Here is a 17,489-nt window from a genome sequence, read left to right as displayed (position 1 = left end):
AACCGCATTCCGGCGACCATTTAAACCGCCGCGGCGGGGTCCCACGCTTGACCGCAACCAGCGACCGACCGACCGACCGACCGGCCGGCCGGCCGGCTATCGATTGACGTCACTTGGTACCGCATGACCTTCGAGTTCCCGCGCGACTAACTGCGCATGCTCCGACGATCCTGCTTCACCGTGCACCTGCACACGATCGTGAATCCGCCAAGGCGTTCGGTAAAACGAAACGAGCGTCCGAAAACTTTGTTGGTCTTCGACCGTCGCCCAACGGACTCCCGGGTCCATTTCGACCCACGCAAATTATACATTTCCGAGTCCTTATGTTTTGGTTTTTAACAAATAATATTACACGATCGTGAATCCGCGAAGGCGTTCGGTAAAACGAAACGAGCACCCAAAAACTTTGTTGGTCTTCGACCGTCGCCCAACGGACTCCCGGGTCCATTTCGACCCACGCAAACTATACCTTTTCGAGTTCCTATGTTTTGGTTTTTAACAAATAATATTACACGATCGTGAATCCGCGAAGGCGTTCAGTAAAACGAAACGAGCATCCGAAAACTTTGTTGGTCTTTAATAATCGCCCGACTGACTCCAGGGTCCATTTCGACCCACGCAAATTATACATTTCCGAGTCAAGTTTTGATTTTTAACAAATAATAATAATATTAATACTAAGCGAGACTATAAACGATGTTCACAACTTTTTTAATATCCATTTTCCTTTCATTTGAAAATTTTTAAAGAGTGATAAAGTGTATAGGCAAAAATTATAGAATAAATCATTGTAATGTGGAGCTTTGAATGCTGTACCAAGGCACAAAAAATGCTAACTTATAACTTGGCAGTAAGTGACTAGTCTGACACCATAGACGTCATGCAGCGTGGCGCAACCCTTAGTGCGGGGCGCATTGCATATAAAGGATGCACATGCGCGTTCCCCGTTGCGCTTCTCCGGTTCAGCGACCCTGACTCTCACTTTGTTCCGAAAATTATTCAATTTAAATCACGCTCGTTTAACCCTGCTGTTTCCCCAACTTACAGCGCACGCTTGTACTTCTTCCAGGTGATTTGTTTAAATTAGAAACAAAAGTTTCTTTTGGACAGCACCTAGTACGTATAATACTCAAAGAATTACGATAGCGTAAAATTTAAGTAAAATTAACTTTCGTGTTCTTTAAATTTGACGTTAAAAAATGTTAATGATTATCTAAACAATCTTGTTGCTAATGGAAATCCCTCTTTGAATGAACGAAATCGCGTTGCATGTTTATCGCGCTCTAATAAACAAATATGTTGCATAGTTAAATTAGTAGCGTCAGAACAGGCGATAAACCGAATCGCGTTATCTGTGGTATGAAAGGAATTATCGAGAAAATAGTCAATTTTCCATGTAACTAAATATGTATATTGTTCACTCGCGTTAGAGTTTTCGAGCAAATCTAATTTCCTCAAAAAGCTCGTGACTTTCGATACGTTTTACTATTTTGCGGCAACTATTTTATTTTATAAATGTCGATAAGTCGAGCAAGGAGATTCGACCCGTCGAAACCGCTGTTAAGTAATTATTAATACAGTTAACGAGGTCGTGCTTTTGTTCGGTATACACCGGTTTCTCGGCGTTTCACTGACCCGTCTGGCCGCGGTCAAAAGTAGCCATTTGCAAGTCGTGGCCCTGGCAATTACCAATTACGAACGGTGACACGACGACAACACGAAGGCCGAATTTGCGGTGTGTCCGGTCGCACGGTACCGTCTTCTTGATCCATTAAGCCTGGGCGATCAGGAAACGGCATACTTTATAAGACCCTGCCGACGTCCTCGCTTATAAATTCTCGCTATCTTCACGCTCGAACGTTTCACGATTCACCTACTTGGAAATTTTAACCGGTCGTCGATCAAAAGTTCGAATCAATTACAACCATCCTAAATTTAATCTTAATTGAAGTATTCAATTAGCAAACTCGACGGCTCCGCGATCTCCTGTTTCGTTCCAAACTTACTAACGGAGCGGCGAACGCGTAATTCTAACTTTACCTTTCCTATAACACGCTTTGAGTGCTAGATCTATTTCGAGTGTTTACTAAAAGATCTAAACGTTAACGCTCCTATTTGAGTAAACTAGATCATCTCCCAGAATTGGGAACGTGACACTCAAACTGTCAATAAAGGATAGATTTCGTGTCTTCGCTAAATTAGAAAAATATATTCCAAGTGTTTTCTAATTCATCTTTCGTTCAACTACCAATCACGTATGTATATTTCTCCAAGGTTTTCCTCTTCCCTTTCGATCTCGTCGAACGTCTCGGCGTCGTTGTTATTAAAATTGACGAAGGAAAATTTTATTCTACGATTTCCTTTTGCACGAAGAACCGATTACTTTCCCGGTTATATTATGGTTACTGGGATGCCGGTGTTTGATATAATTCTTTTCTCCTCCGATAGCTGCGGGAATCCGCGTGGTCACACTTTGTTAAACACTGTTCCATGTTACGAATACAAAGAAACTCCATGTATAATTTATTATGGCGCGAAGTCGACCAGCTAAATGAACATTACAGTTACAATACGCGATACAACGAAAAAACTAAATAGATCGATAGGTGGCAACGTCGAAATTTGATATATAATTCGAAAACTGGCCGTCGTGAATGTTTGGTCACGTGCGTGCGAATGCAACCGTGCACGTGTGTACGCCTGCGGTCGTTGGGCGACTCTTTCCTCGTCATGTTCTCCCATCGCGCGAACAACAGACACAAGTCGCCGACCGCCGTTTGGACGACCTGTGCTCTGCACGTGTGCTATCCTGCCTAGTATCTATAGAACGTTGGATGTCGCCATGTAACGCAACATATTTTCATGTGGCGAAACGGCACAATTTTCCTTAGACCAGACGCCACTGTGCAGCCCCAACTGAATTATGCGAGTCGCGCCAAAATCACTTCTCTCCCGGAATCCCTATAGTTAGACCCAGCGAACGAGGCATGCGACAGAAAGTCTACCAACACCAGAAAGATACACAGATACGTGCCCTGAAAATGCTCGTAGAACCGCTGGAAACCTAATCGCGAGCTGCCAGATCGAGATAACACAACGGGACAAACTCCCGAGAATTTCTGCGACGTGTGAACTTTTACGCTCGTACTGCTAAATGCTTTTCGCGTTCCTGTTCGTACACAGTGTCGATAGTCGACGCAGCAGCGGTCGTACTCGTAACAGGAAACCATCGAACGTGTATTATGGCACAAAATTTCGTTTCCTTCGAACTGAAACTGGGATATTTCTCTACATGGTATAACGTCGTAAACAAAAGCATAACAACAGCAGACACGAGGGTCGCGTATTTTTGCGAACAAGCGAGTGCTATGGGAAACAAAAACAGCCTAACACGAGTTTGTTCCGACAATTGTCGTATGCTATAATAAAAGATAGAAAAAAATTTCAGAAAATACCTAATTATATTAATGATAGAACAACGTAATACGCAATAACATGTTTGATTCTTTGGATATCAGATAAACTGCTCGCATACTCGCGAGGAACGTTCGAATTATCGTTTCGCTATCGACTGACTTTTTGAATAAAACTTTGTTTAACCTTGACACGTATTCGACGCACGAGACTTTTTAACGGTTGCCATCGATGCAATAATAATCTATCAAGTCGTCTCTCCTCTGATAGCAATCATTCTTGTCATTGAAAGCAAACGAATGTTGCGTACATAGCAATTAAAGTGTATTTACGTTATGCGCCTAGTGTGCGCCGAGCGTAGTCTTCGGTATTATTAACTTCGAGATACAGAGTTTCTATCCGCGGAAACTATCGTACCTGAGAAAATATCGTAACTGTCCAACGACACGGATGCTAGGATTGCTATCGAAAATTTAATCGGTTCGATTTTCGAAATTCGTCGCTGACTGTATGAACGAGAGAATCGCGTAACGCCGTTCCGTTCCGTTTGAAAAATCACACGCGTGCAAGCGACAATAACTTCTCTGTTCAGGAAGAAAGAAATCGCCTTAAAAATGTGAAAATTATGCAGCGCGAAGTACAAAAGGATCGCGCTTCCCCTTTGTCCTTGCTGGTTGGCGCGCGCATGGGTAAAAGAACGCGAGTCGCAAGATTTTTGTCGGCTCGGATGACTATGCGCTGTGCCTGCCGCTTACCGAATTGCCCCGTTGCAGCAACAAAGCGTTTATTGTTCCTGCCATCCACGTGTTCGTTTCGCGAAGGGTGGAGTCGATTCCACGACGCCAGAAAATTCTCACGACTCGTTTTTTCTTCGCGGGAAGACACCGCTGACCCCGAGAAACGTTAATGTACCGACCTCCGAACTTGTTTAAAACGAGTTTCTCTCGATTGTGTCGTATTCGTCCGTGCGCCTCGCCAATGACGAACGACCAAATGCGATTAGCATACTCATGCGGGTACTCAAATTCGGCGAAGTGCACTCCGAAGTGCCGTCAATTGCACTCGATTAAGGGGATCCTTAGTTCGACTTTGCTGCGCCTCCGTTAGGAGGGCAGGATAGAACGAGGCGGCTAGTATTATCGATGCTCCGACGAATGCGAGATAAAAAGGAATGTTTAACCCTCGTGTCAATAACGAAACTGTCCACCGTTCTTCGATAACCATGGTATCCTGGTACCTCGGGAATCCTCTTTGCATAAATCAGATATACAACGATGATTTCGCTCCTATACTTGCCCAAAACTCTTTTCCTTTTTATGGCACGCAGCATACCATTATCGATGATTTTTTAAATAAATACGAGTATAATACTGATATATAGATCGCTGATAGTTCATTATTCGGGTGAATAATGCATCGTCAGTGACCATTATTACTCCTTAACCCTTTTCACTCCACTGACGCCGCCGTGGCGATATGCATAATGCGCACCACGATCGAATTCAACTTTTACCTATGGCTACGACAATTGAATTAACCGAATGAATTGGTAAAATTTTAACTGCTTGATACTTCGCGTTATAGACTTTCAATGCTTTTTGAAAAATTGTTTCTCGTATCGTAAGATGTCTCCCATCAGGGTGACGCCCCTACGTTGGAGAACACGTGCTGAAAGTTGCATGAAAAGAACGCGAGTTTGACTAGCTAATCTTGATAGATCGATCGTACCAATAAGGAACGTTTATTAACGAAAAGTGGACTCGCGTGAGACGTGTTGTCAGCCATGCAGAGTAAGATGTAACAAAAATAACGACTCACCGGAATCAGAGGGTGTCTGTACGCCGAGGTGTTCCAGGTTCTTGCCAATGGGTTGATTCAGGTGATAACAGTGATCGCTGAGGGTGTTCCTGATACTGGTTTCCTTATGCACTTGACACTGACCTTTGTCGTCCTCTTTCCTCCTGTCGTGGAACCTGACCAGTTGACCGGTGACCTCGCTCACTGGCACAGCCTTGGTTACCGCCTCTGACATACACTCGGATAGTTTCTCGTGTATGTTGATTTGATCGTGCCTAAAGAAAGGCCCCTCGTCCTCCGTCTCTGTGTCGGATGCTGAGCTTTGTGGTGTTTCCGGCCTGGTGGAATCGCCGTCGCTCTCCAGATTTTTCGCGCGGCACTGTTGCTGGGCCTGTTGCTGGTTCCCCGATAACGATGTCGCCGTTTGCGCGGCGTTTGCTCGAGATATCAATAGACTTCGTCCCGCTGGCACTCTCTTCTGTATCTGCGAGTCCTTCTTCGCGGGTAACGTCCTATTGTGTTCTTTGCTGATGCACAGTCCTGCCCACATGCAATCGTGATGACGTATCTCGCGAGACGCCAGACAGGTCATCTTGCCGTACAGCAGGTCTGGCACAACACCGTCGTCGATGATCCGCTCGTGATACGCGTCCGCGCGATCCAGCGGGAAGTCCAGGTCGAACTTTTTCCATATGTCGTCGGACACCACCGTCGCGGTGTCCAGGGGCTCGTCTAACAGGCCCAGGTCAGAGCAATCCCAAACGGGCACCGGCATTGCGCCTGAAGCGTTAACAACAGATTTTTCCTCATAACCAGACAATTTCTATTATTATAGACAGGCTTAACTCTAACAAGACTAAAGAAAGAGAGGGACGCGAAAGTATTTATGAAATATTATTTATCGTTACAGCCCGGCGGAAAATTTATAAAAAGAAACAAAAATGAACCGTGCGATTTATTACAAAATGCTATAATAAATGCCACGGAAAGAATAAAAAGGGACGGGACGAAAACGAAAGTAATAAAAGATGACGAACCAACTGGAAGAGGGAGGTGCTACCGATGTGTAATAGAAGCGACGCATCGAAGAATACAATGTAATTTGCATTTACGATGAATAGCGCAAGAGTATGCGATGAGTGCATCGAATATACCGAATACATAAATATGAACGGTTACAAATTGAAATTTATACAAAGAAAAAATAATTGCTTTAAACGTCTAAAAATCGTACCAGGTGCTTAAAAATGGAAATAAAGAACTATATCGAACGGTTACTTTGTAAGTGACCGTTCTTATTGTTAACCAACGGATTGACGAGCTTCGATTACAGACATTTTGTATCGACGGTTCTCAACGATCGTCCATCTATGTCCTCCTCTACGATGTTACAACATGTTGCTTCATCGTAGTGGTAATAACGTGGAATATTGCACCGCGTGTCGTAACGCCTCCTGCATTATCACGAGAATCAGCGAAACGAATACAGTTAGTGCTATGAAAATATGAACAAAGGTCGTCGTTGCCTCGCGTGTATGTATTAAAAATAGACGGCCTTCGGTATTGACGTATCACTTTGTACGGTTTTTGCCGTGCTTCGGTAAAACTGCACTTAACGGAACAATATCGATATCGCACGTAACGGGGGACCAACGATTGTATCTGATTTTTTTTCATGGACGCGATTTTCGAATTCGTTCGAGACGCGAGCCAACACCGATGACCGGCCGTGACGAATCGGAGACGCGGAGGACGGCCAACGGGACCGAAAAAACCGGTAATGCGAGCAGTAACAAATCAAACTCACTTCGCTAAGAACAGTTGACCTTCGATAAATCACGGCCAAACACCGAATCCCTAGACGAAAGCATTTTCCCTACCCTGCGCGAGACCGTTACGTCCCTTTTCTCACCCGAATCGTGGACAACCGTTCCACCGTATATTTTCTACCGCCAGGTGTTGCTCGAGGACCTCTCAAGGAGCTACACCAAATTGGTAGCGTCGAAAAATTGCAAGAAACTTTTTCGTATATCGATGCATCCAAGTCTTAACCGTACGTGTAATTTTTAAGTAAATAGTTTTGTGTCTAGGACACTCGGTTCGACGTCAATATCTGCATTTCAATGAATAATATTCCTCCTTAATCCTACGCGCGCACATCGAGTATTAACATGCCGCAGAGTATGTGCTACGCACAACAGGAAAAGAGGATTTTCATCGCAGCGGAATGTAACTTCTCTAATTGGGTATTATAAAGGAACGAGTACTGAGACCTAGAACCGAAACAGTCGTGTTGCAAAGAATATGAATATTTAAATGACAACTTAACTGTCGCATTTCGTTTCGCGACGAGAAACTTTCCTGCTAATTGAAAGTTCAAAGACAAATCGATCGACCGATAAACAGCCCAGGCATGCTAATTGACTTCCACAAGCGTCTATGTCATCTAAATAGAGAAAAGCTGAAGCAAGTGATTCACTTGCAGAGTACCTACGTACATGATCCAACTTTAAATCCTAGTGTCGCATAAGCAGTTCGTCCCGTGTGTGAAAATTTAACTAAGGATGATCTTCTCGAGTGTTGCTTACCAAATTAATAACGTGTATAAACAATTATATGAGAAACCTTGTTCAAAAAGATTACAACCCTGCCAAGAAATGTTATTTTTCATTCCTGACATATACATTAAGCAATTTGAAAAAGAGAAACACCGAAGAATTGAGGGCATGTGGCCGAACGATGCGAAAGGCCCCAAGCGAGGCCCACATTTTTTTGTCATCTTTCAAAGCGCTGTGACTTTTAGAGAGCACGTGGGAAACTACAACTCTAATTTCTTCGAACGAGTCACATATACGTAATTGCGATCGAATTTCACAGGTGAATGTGTTTGATCGTTCGATCTTTCAAGAACCACGAATATTTTACATCTCCAAGCTACTTTAACCTCTTGACTCTCCAACGATAAATGCAGAGTCATTTTTTTCCCAGACTAGAATTGTGTGAGTCATGTGTTTACATTGTAATCGTGCGTCAAGAAATCGAGTCACAGCATAACTACACCTCTCACACTCCTCAGACTATACTTATAAACGAATGCATTTTTTGACACTCGCGTGAAGCTAACAAAGTCTTTACGATGAAAAATTAGTACTTTGACCAAACTGATTGCAGTGCAGCTGTAACGTCTCGTATCTTTCTTTTCGACGAAAAGGGTACTTGAGAAAAATGTGTACGAAAAATAACCTACTACATCTGCAAGCCCGCGACATGGTAGCAAAATCAGGCAAAAATGAGCGCCTGGCTTTATATTTCGAGCAGACGAGCATTGACGCACGGTTGCATGCCTTTCTTTATTTTCTTAAGTGAAAAAAAGGAAGGCGACGCATATGTATACGCCAACGCGCATCAAAAAGTCGCTGGTCCGCAACGGACCTTAAGATTTGGTTCGACCAATCAACGTGCAATCACGTTTCGACGTACAGCCAATTAGATGAAATCGGAATAGAAACAGGTTAAGAGCGCTACCGAGAAAAATCAAGAGACGTCGGTGATACGTAGAAATATAAATTCTCTCGCTGAATGACGCATCGCTTTACATAAGAGTTCATAACACTGGCACAATTCGATCATTCGTCTCATCTCGGCTAGTCTAGAGTGCAGTTGTAGAACACATCGATAGAGTAAAACGTGTTTCGTTGGCGCCGCTGGTCACGCACCGATGTCGTACGAAATGATGCGATCGCTGCGACTCGCGTGACTCACGATTACGACGAAATTCGTCGGATCATACGTGTACGTATCAGTTTTCGTGGATCTGGGCGACGAAGACACGCTGCGTTTTATTGCCAGCATTAGAGTGCAAACATTACATCCGCCCGATTGAGCCCACCTCGATGACAACCGAACCGTTATCTTCCATTCTCGCACGCAGCAGACGGACCACCATGTTATAATTCATCGTTTCGCCGTTGGTGTTCCAATTGCCGCGAAAACTGTCACTTTCACACACTTGAACGCGAGCATATACTTTTACAAAAATAAAATTTAACGAAACACGCGTTTTTTAACAGCGTAGCACCTAAAACGATAAGTGTGTAAAATAAATAGCTACGTTTTAAGCATACCTCGAGCATTGTTACGAATAGCATTACACAGTGTTTAAAAATTTAGTTTATCATAGTAAAATTTTGTCGTCAAAGTTTTCAGAAGCATCTGCACGATTAATGTGTAATTATTAAGAAAATCAAATTTACATGCAAAGTGAAATAATGTAATAAAGTGTCAAATGTCTGTTACGTTAACAAATTCTAAATACTGAATTACAATAAAAATTATGTGCGGCTGAGAAATCGGGTTTGTACATCTGTCTCGCGACCGAATGAAAAAGAATTCTGACAAAAGGCAATTAATAGCTTTATAAGAACAAAGGACGCTCGACGATTCGATAGGAAACAACAACTATATACGTAATTACATCGGTGTTAATATTTTGACAACCGATCTGGCATTGACGTTTGACGGTTAAACGAGTCGTTTATCGTGAGATTCTTATCAAATACCACCGAGGAGAACCAGAAAAATAAACAACAGAAAGAAAAAGTGAAAGGGGCGGAGAGTCAGAGACCGGTGGCTTTAGTGACTCGGTCGCCCGTGAAAAACGCGCACCGTTGAAAAACAATGATACATGATCCGCTTCTCTTTGCCTCTACTTAGCGACCGAATCGAACAAAAGACAGTCGGTAGGGGAAATCACCTTCCTAGAAAGGCCTTGGAAACGAAAGGAAGCATTGGTGTGCTCGCGTTACTCGTCACAGCGAGGAAAAAAAGATAAACTTTCGTTAAACTGTTCTCGAAGCGTCGACAGAAACGCCCGAGAAAAGTGTTCCGCGGCGAAATAGTAAACACAGCCGAATGTTTTGGGAGAAACAGGAATAATTTCGTACGAGAATACCGTCGACTCGGTCCCCGGTACGTTCGAAACGAAATTCAGCAAAGCCATTATTGCTGGCCATAAGAGAATATGCAGTCATAAAGTAAGCATCGCGAGGACATTACGACGACTTTAAAATGTGAATTTCGTCTGGTCGATCCACCGTGAGCGTGCGAGGTTTCGTGATTTATTTGTGCGTTGAATTGAACGTCGACCAAAGAAAGAAGCGATGAAAAAATAATTAGGCTGATCCATCATAAAAGTCACTTTCGTTCGAACTTTCGAAAATCTGTATAAAGGGTGAACCGAAAAAGGGGGATACGATGTTAAGATGAAAGTTTCATTTCCTAGAGTAACGATTTTGTAACAGTTGATACTATTTCAGTCTATGCTCTGTTCTGTAGCGATATATTTAAAGTATCCATGCTTGCGCCAGGGGTCACTGGTCGTTAATCAGAGATTTTTAACTGTCAAAATGTTTAGAGACGTTTAATAAATATCGTGTAAACCCAAAAATGGTTTTGTCACTGTATTAGTATTGAAAATGATATTTTTACTCGTGAAATCGGGCATTTACCGATTGCAAAACGTATCCTTTTTCGACCCACCCTGTATACGCCAAGTACATTCCACGTCCACGACCGACGATCGATGGATCAAACTTTTCTGCCTGTACGTCGAAACAGAAACCGGTCCAGGTTCGGATAGGTGGCGGTATGCTCACTAACTTCCGCTGAACACTACCGTTCAAGTGTGTAACGAGCTGACAGCTTTCTTACCGTACTCTAATTAAGAGTGGGTTTCTTCTCAGGATGAAGGAACGCGATATGGGGAAAAGTGAAATGAAAAATATTTTGAACGGCCTTCGGGTGAACACACCGTGGAAATTCTTAAAAACTAGAGCTACAATTACCGATTGATATGTTCCGCGACATTGCGATAGAAAGTGCAATATACCGGTTAAAGCGCTTATCTGCGCTTTATGTATTTTCATGTAGACTGCCCAACGTAAGTATTGGCACAGTGCCATTTTCAAAATGAAACTAGTTATAAAGCAAAATAATTACGAACGCTTGGTATTTACCATAATATAAATTCATTATCTGGTTATCAAATACAATAAGACAAAACATATGTACTTAATAATAAAATAAACTTGTTTTATGACGAGTTCAATACCGAACATTAGTATCGATATATTGCAAGCATTATGCATGAAAATGTTTTTTATGCTGTCATCTTACGACATGATTATGAAATGATGGAATATCGACTGTACGATTACCATAGAAAAATTCAAAAGAAACTTCAAAATTGGGGAAAGTCGTTTTATCGTGAGAAGTGTTTAATAACGAAGAGTCGTTACACAAGCCTGACATGGCGTTGAACGCTCGTCGAATTATCAGGAAGAGAAGAAAGGAAGCTTGTCAAAAATATAATCACGATTTTAAAAAAAGTTATACAAGTTTAAAATTACATGGAAGAATTCATTTGCAAACCAAAAGAGAAAAAAGAATGTATCGAATTTACGAAATAGTATTAAAATTCAAATAATCCATTTTGGGATATTTTATCTGATACAAGCTAAATTGTATCCCACGAGTCTCCAATCAACTTTCAAATATGAGGGTGGCGATGAGGGTTGCACGAGTTCATCTGGCATTTAAGAACCCGTATTTATAAAAATTACGATGGATAGATACATTCGTGTCAACATTTTAAAAGATAATTTGTTGAAAAGTGCCGACAAAATCGGCTTCGACGCGAATTTTTATTTCCAATATGACAATGACGTAAAGTACACGACCGGTATCGTTAAACAATGGTTTGCTTTTGTTAGCAAACATACACTATTAACCTTGCCGCAATTTTCAGATACGAATTAAAAAAACCGAAATATTCCCAACTAAATTAATAATACCACATTTACAACTAGTTTTATCAATTGCTATTACTTATGCCCGGCACTGTATAATGATCTCGATGTAGCGATGCACGATATAGTTACGCACGATACAAAATGAATGTATACCTTAACACCAAATTACAATTGTAAAGGTTAAGAATTGAAAATGTTTCGAGAAGATGTGAAAAAAAGTAAATCTTATTTTCCCGCGCGTAAAATGATATTTATATCCTATTCGTTTTGATTAATTATTGATATCGGGCGTTGTACGCGAGAAATCGATTAGGGTATATTTTGGCGGCAAAGTCCAAACCGGTGAATACATTAATAATTGAATCTAGATACCGGCTGTTTCGCGATCTATTTCTAACTAATATAATATAATTCGACGGGAAAGACTAACTGCCAAAAAAAAAAAATTCATGACTCGAAGAATTTTTCTTTTCACGAAACAAAACGCATCTACGTTTATACACGAGTGGGAAATTCGTATTCGAGATAATCGAAAATCGCGCGAACTACATGTCTGTTCATCGAATTTGGCAAATCATCGTCGCGCGTAACACCGCGCCCGAAAAACATAGTTCGAACCGTGCGTTTCTAAGTCCGTAAGCGTCAATTCGCCTTTGCGAATGATCGAAATGCTTCACTCGCGTAAACGGTACGGCATCTTTCCACTAAAATCCCATTTCCATCCAATCACGATTTCTATTCACTTGGAATTGTCAGAACAGGCATGCATAGGTGTCAACCGCGTCGATCGTTCCGAATATCGAGAAAGGATTCGAGAAACGGGGGGAAAAAACTAAAAGTAAGTTAGAAAATTGCACTGTACAAACCTGTCGGCCACTTCGTGTTGTAACCCAAAAGAGAAATAGTATCCACTGTGGAACACACTTCGGCGCGAGTTCGAATCTCGCGCTACAAACTAACCGATACGTGAAAGGCGCGTCCCGCGTATTTTATCCGAATTTTCTGTGTCTATGAGCTTCGTTCGCACCGGTTTACGGACGATCGGCCACGGCGCGAGGAAAATTCGCGGGACTCGGAGAACGCGTTCTTCCGCCACGGTCTTTCGCAACGTTGTGCAAAAGTAGACGTGGAAAATGCCTCGGTGAAATATCCGCTCAGGCGATGCAGCCACTGGTACTACTGCCGTTCGGCCATAAACGTTCCAGCCGTTTTCTTTTATTGTCGAGATTGCTATACAAAGAGACACTGCCGCTGCTGCTGTATTCTACCGGGCAAAGAAAGAATTTCATTCTCGGCGCGATCCGTACGATAAGCCGGTGGCTCTAACTCTGTTGTGCACGCGCACGGCGATCGGCGGCGATCCGATCTTTACTTTAAGGCCGGTTAAAGGCGACTGAACTGTTCGGCTCGTGTGCCTTCCATCTTCCGCGGGCATGCCCACCGCTACGGGACCCGGCATCAGGACCGTACCGCGTACCTTGGCGCCCCGCTGCAAATACTCCCTGATACGTTTCGTTGGAATATTTTGTTTCGTATCGCTCGATAATCGCGACGCTACTTACGAACACTTGGAACGCTCCTATTCTTTTACCTACCGGCACCCCGGCTTCGGATACTACGCTACGCGCAAATAATTACGTTATCGCGTACTTACGGCACGATCGAGAGGTCACGATATGATAACTCGGAAGCTTCGAATATAACCACCTTCTTTTTTTTTTTTGTAATAATTTTTCTCTAATAGACAAAAGATAAATTTCACGATTTCGAATAGGCGTCCGTTCTTATTTTTCGATACGGTAATTAGAGATTTTCTTCGGAGTCTCGGAAATTCAATTTACGAACAATAACAGTCACTGAAATATAGATAATTATTTTTAAATGAAAATAAAGTAGAAACATATTTACGTGAACCAAATAACGAAGTAACATTGATGAAGAATCAAGAAAAGTTAGAACTTGCTTATAATTTACATTGTAACTAAAGGAATATATTAATTGTCTTCCATAATTTGAAATTACATTCGATAGAACTTGAAACGACTCGAGGCCCGCAAAGAGAAAAATCAGGACCAAAGTAGATCAAGATGCTTGTGCGTTTGTTTAGTTCGTAAAAGTTGAACGATAATGGCTTCTTTGCAAAAGGGATTGAAACAGAAACAATACGGTTCGTAGTGGACGTCAAGATCAAACTGTCATTGTTTTTACGTCAATTGTATAATGAATGGTATTTACCCCGCGTTCACTTCGGAGAGGTAGTGTTCTTTTGTGCCCTCACCAGCTGCTCAACGAATAGTTGAGAGAATATGTTATGGTTTGATGTACGCCGTCTCGCATGAGTTTGTTATGGGAGAAATGCGGAGGCCACATGTGGAGCAGGGTTGTGGTTGGCAACCTGTCGGAACCTGTACGGATTTAATACTACAGCCAGTCGTTTAATATCGAGGAAACTATATCGCCGACCCTCCCACAGTTATTATTCTTTGAGACGCGTGTCCCGAAATAAATTTAATATACAAAAGATCTCTTTCCTAGCTAAAATCCTCCCTTTTCTCATCGATTGTACGCGAAATTTTATCGCCGTTACACGTCCTCGCTTAAGCATTATCTCTTACAAAGGGCTCGTCGTTTGCTTTTGCGGTAAACAGTAAATAAATTTATGAGTTACGCTTCCGGGTCTTTATACGTAATCCAGTAACAACTTCCTCCCGGTGCGTTTATTTTCAAGGCGATTGAAACAATCGTATTCCTGTTCTTTCGCGTGTGTCGTCGCTTTTAAACAGAGCTTATATAATCGCGACAGAGTTTATTGAAAACGAAAGGGAAAACGTACGACGCAACGATATTCCGTGTCGTCGTTGATTACGATTTGAAAAGTTCGCGAGTACGATTTTTCTTTTGTTTTTTTCCCAATGGTCCCGTGGGTTTGCAACAGAAGCTACGCAGTCCCGAGAACATCTTCGGGATACGAAAGATTTCAACACCGTTAAGAGAGCAGCTCAAGGCATTCGTTATTGATTTCTCGGATGCTCCTTTTATTCTGCGATTGACACGTCGTGGCAAAAAAATACTCTCATCGGTCTGCACATAGACAGCGCGTCTCTTTGAAATGCTTATTAACTTAGGAACGACTGTGCACGCTGTCCAGGAAGGCTGGTTATAATGGACGTAGCCCTTGACACACAATGTTGTGCAATTCAAAGCAGCACGGAAAGCACGGCTGATAGCGTCTCGTTACATCACTTCTAGCATCAAGGGCTAGATTTATGAGAAACTTCGATGTACCAAGGAATCTTGGATCTCGTTAAATCACCTTACAGCTGTAACCGTTGTTTTAGATTAACTAAACTGCAGAAAACAAGCTTTGTTTTGTCGACTCCGATGTTTATATATGTATAGACATACTATCGAAGATAATGTTAAAAATCGAAAGAAACTGATCGAAGGACGTTTAAGTATGTGATTTATTAAACCAGTAACGATGCATCGATATTTATTATAGAATCAATGTTGTTATATTGATAAAAAATATACGTTTACTTAGTGGTGTAAGTTTTGATTGTTACAGTCGACAGAAAACTGGTCGATGAAAATTTACTAGTGGCTGGGCGCTATGCGGCTGTGCTACGACACTGATTGAATCCGTATGGGGAGCCGCGCCCGCCCGATTCTCGTGCCATAATGTTGCATATTTTGCAGAAATTACATCGTTTCGTTCGAAGAAACTTGGATCGCATTTCTCTTTGACGCTAATCGAAGCTTCTTAATGATTTTGATCGTCTGTCGTAGCGTACTTCGAGAGATTTTCACCACGAAACAGCGTTGCTGCGGACTATTTTACGTCGCGTAATAATGCGCGCTGCGGTTAGACGCAGCATCGACGCCTTAGTAACAGATTCGAGTTGTTCGCGTGCAAGCGTCCCTAACTTTGCGTTATGTTTTACAAGCAAATCTTGAAACTTTTAAATTAACGTTATTTTTAATATTATTTCAAATATTACTTCACCTTATTTTACAGTTATTTAATATTTTAAATAGAATTATGTTGTTTTATTCCATGAAATATATCTGGAAGTAATAATCTATGGATCAATTGCGATTGCTTTCCAACAAACACAATTTTTAATTTCATAGAACCATGATGTTTTTTATTTTAACAATTTTATTTTTCTTTGATATATAAGAAACTAAGTTCTCGATTGCTGAAAAGTTGAGGGAATTTCAGGATTTATGTTATTTTATCGTTCCAACTAGAGTTAATTTATAATTATTGAGATGGCTATGGACTAATGGAACAGAGACAAACCAGTTATCACACATTCAGTGTTTACAGTAGAACGTTTCACACCAATAGCGGAACTGTTATCAACTCGAGAAGGACCTTCTGGTCGCTTTCCTGCATAAATTTCCATCTTCAGGGTATAGTATAAACAAGCGTCGACTAAGGAAAAGATCTTTATCCCGTATTTACATATTTCGTTTGGTAGGTATATGTATATTGCCGGAAGCTGCAACGTCTACGACAGTCTCCTAACATATTATTGATTGTACAATATTATCGATGCATAGCATGCTTGATACTGTTCTCGAAACTTTCCAAAAATCTAACACGATTTTCATCTGTATATTGTAATTTTTTAAGTCTAGAAATCATATATCTATTAAGTTGGACTCGTGAAACGTTCTTTTCTTGAAATAAAACTCGTCTCTTTGTCTAAGGAGAAACATAAATTATATCTTTGAAAAATTTTTAATGTCTAAAAACATTTGCCTCGTTAAACTAGGTTTTTGTTGCTCGTATTCCATGTGACCATTTGGTTATTTATGCATAGATATTGAACCGAGGAAAAAAAAGAATCCGTGGTACCCCATTACGAGGTTTCCAACAAAAAAAGGGGACCAAAGCAACGGCCGATAAGCAGCTGGAGGTCAGATAAGAAATTTAAAGATTTCTGTTTAGATTCGACCGGTTTCAAGTAGAACGTTTTTTCTTTTGATCCCGTGAGAGACGCTCCATTACTGTTTTCCACCGTATAGATAACAGCGAACAAACTTGTTTCGCGTTTAACGTTTTAAAAATCTCACGCTCGTGCCGTAAAAGTGTTATTGACAGGAATGACAGTTTAACGGAAATGGAGAAAATTTAAATAAAAAGATGGATGAGTAAAATCAAGGTTTATACGATCGAACGATTAAATCATCGTTCAGACTTTAATTTTTAGCGATAAATTGTTTAACTCTTCTTCGTTATACGAGATTTCACCCATCTCTGCATTACGTATCGACAGTTGACGTATATATTTCGAAATGGAAGAGATAACGGCGATGAAAATTTGTAAATATTGACACACGTCCGAACGGTCAAGCCTACGGGAATTTCAAATTCGAGTCAAAGTAGATTTAAAACAGGGCTTTGTTTAGACTGGAGCCGTCAATAAGAAAAAGGTAAAGAGGCAGATCATCCTTGAC

The 17,489-nt window shown here is 41.4% G+C and overlaps 1 protein-coding gene across 1 annotated transcript in view; it reads right to left on the bottom strand.

Moving 5' to 3' along the window:
* Positions 1-13,385, bottom strand: part of Myc (bHLH transcription factor Myc) — a 40,311-nt gene extending 26,926 nt beyond the window's left edge. The window contains exons 1-2 of the mRNA XM_076779230.1: positions 12,887-13,385; positions 5,233-5,991 (exon numbers count right to left, since the gene is read on the bottom strand). Coding sequence (XP_076635345.1) covers positions 5,233-5,986 — 754 coding nt within the window. The 5' untranslated portion in view covers positions 5,987-5,991; positions 12,887-13,385. The remainder of the gene's footprint in view (positions 1-5,232; positions 5,992-12,886) is intronic.
* Between the last annotated feature and the right edge of the window lie 4,104 nt (positions 13,386-17,489).

Source organism: Colletes latitarsis, chromosome 11, assembly GCF_051014445.1.
Source record: "Colletes latitarsis isolate SP2378_abdomen chromosome 11, iyColLati1, whole genome shotgun sequence".
Classification (NCBI taxonomy): domain Eukaryota; kingdom Metazoa; phylum Arthropoda; class Insecta; order Hymenoptera; family Colletidae; genus Colletes; species Colletes latitarsis.
The sequence above is the reverse complement of the archived record's forward strand: the minus strand, read 5'-3'. Positions and strand labels throughout refer to the sequence as shown.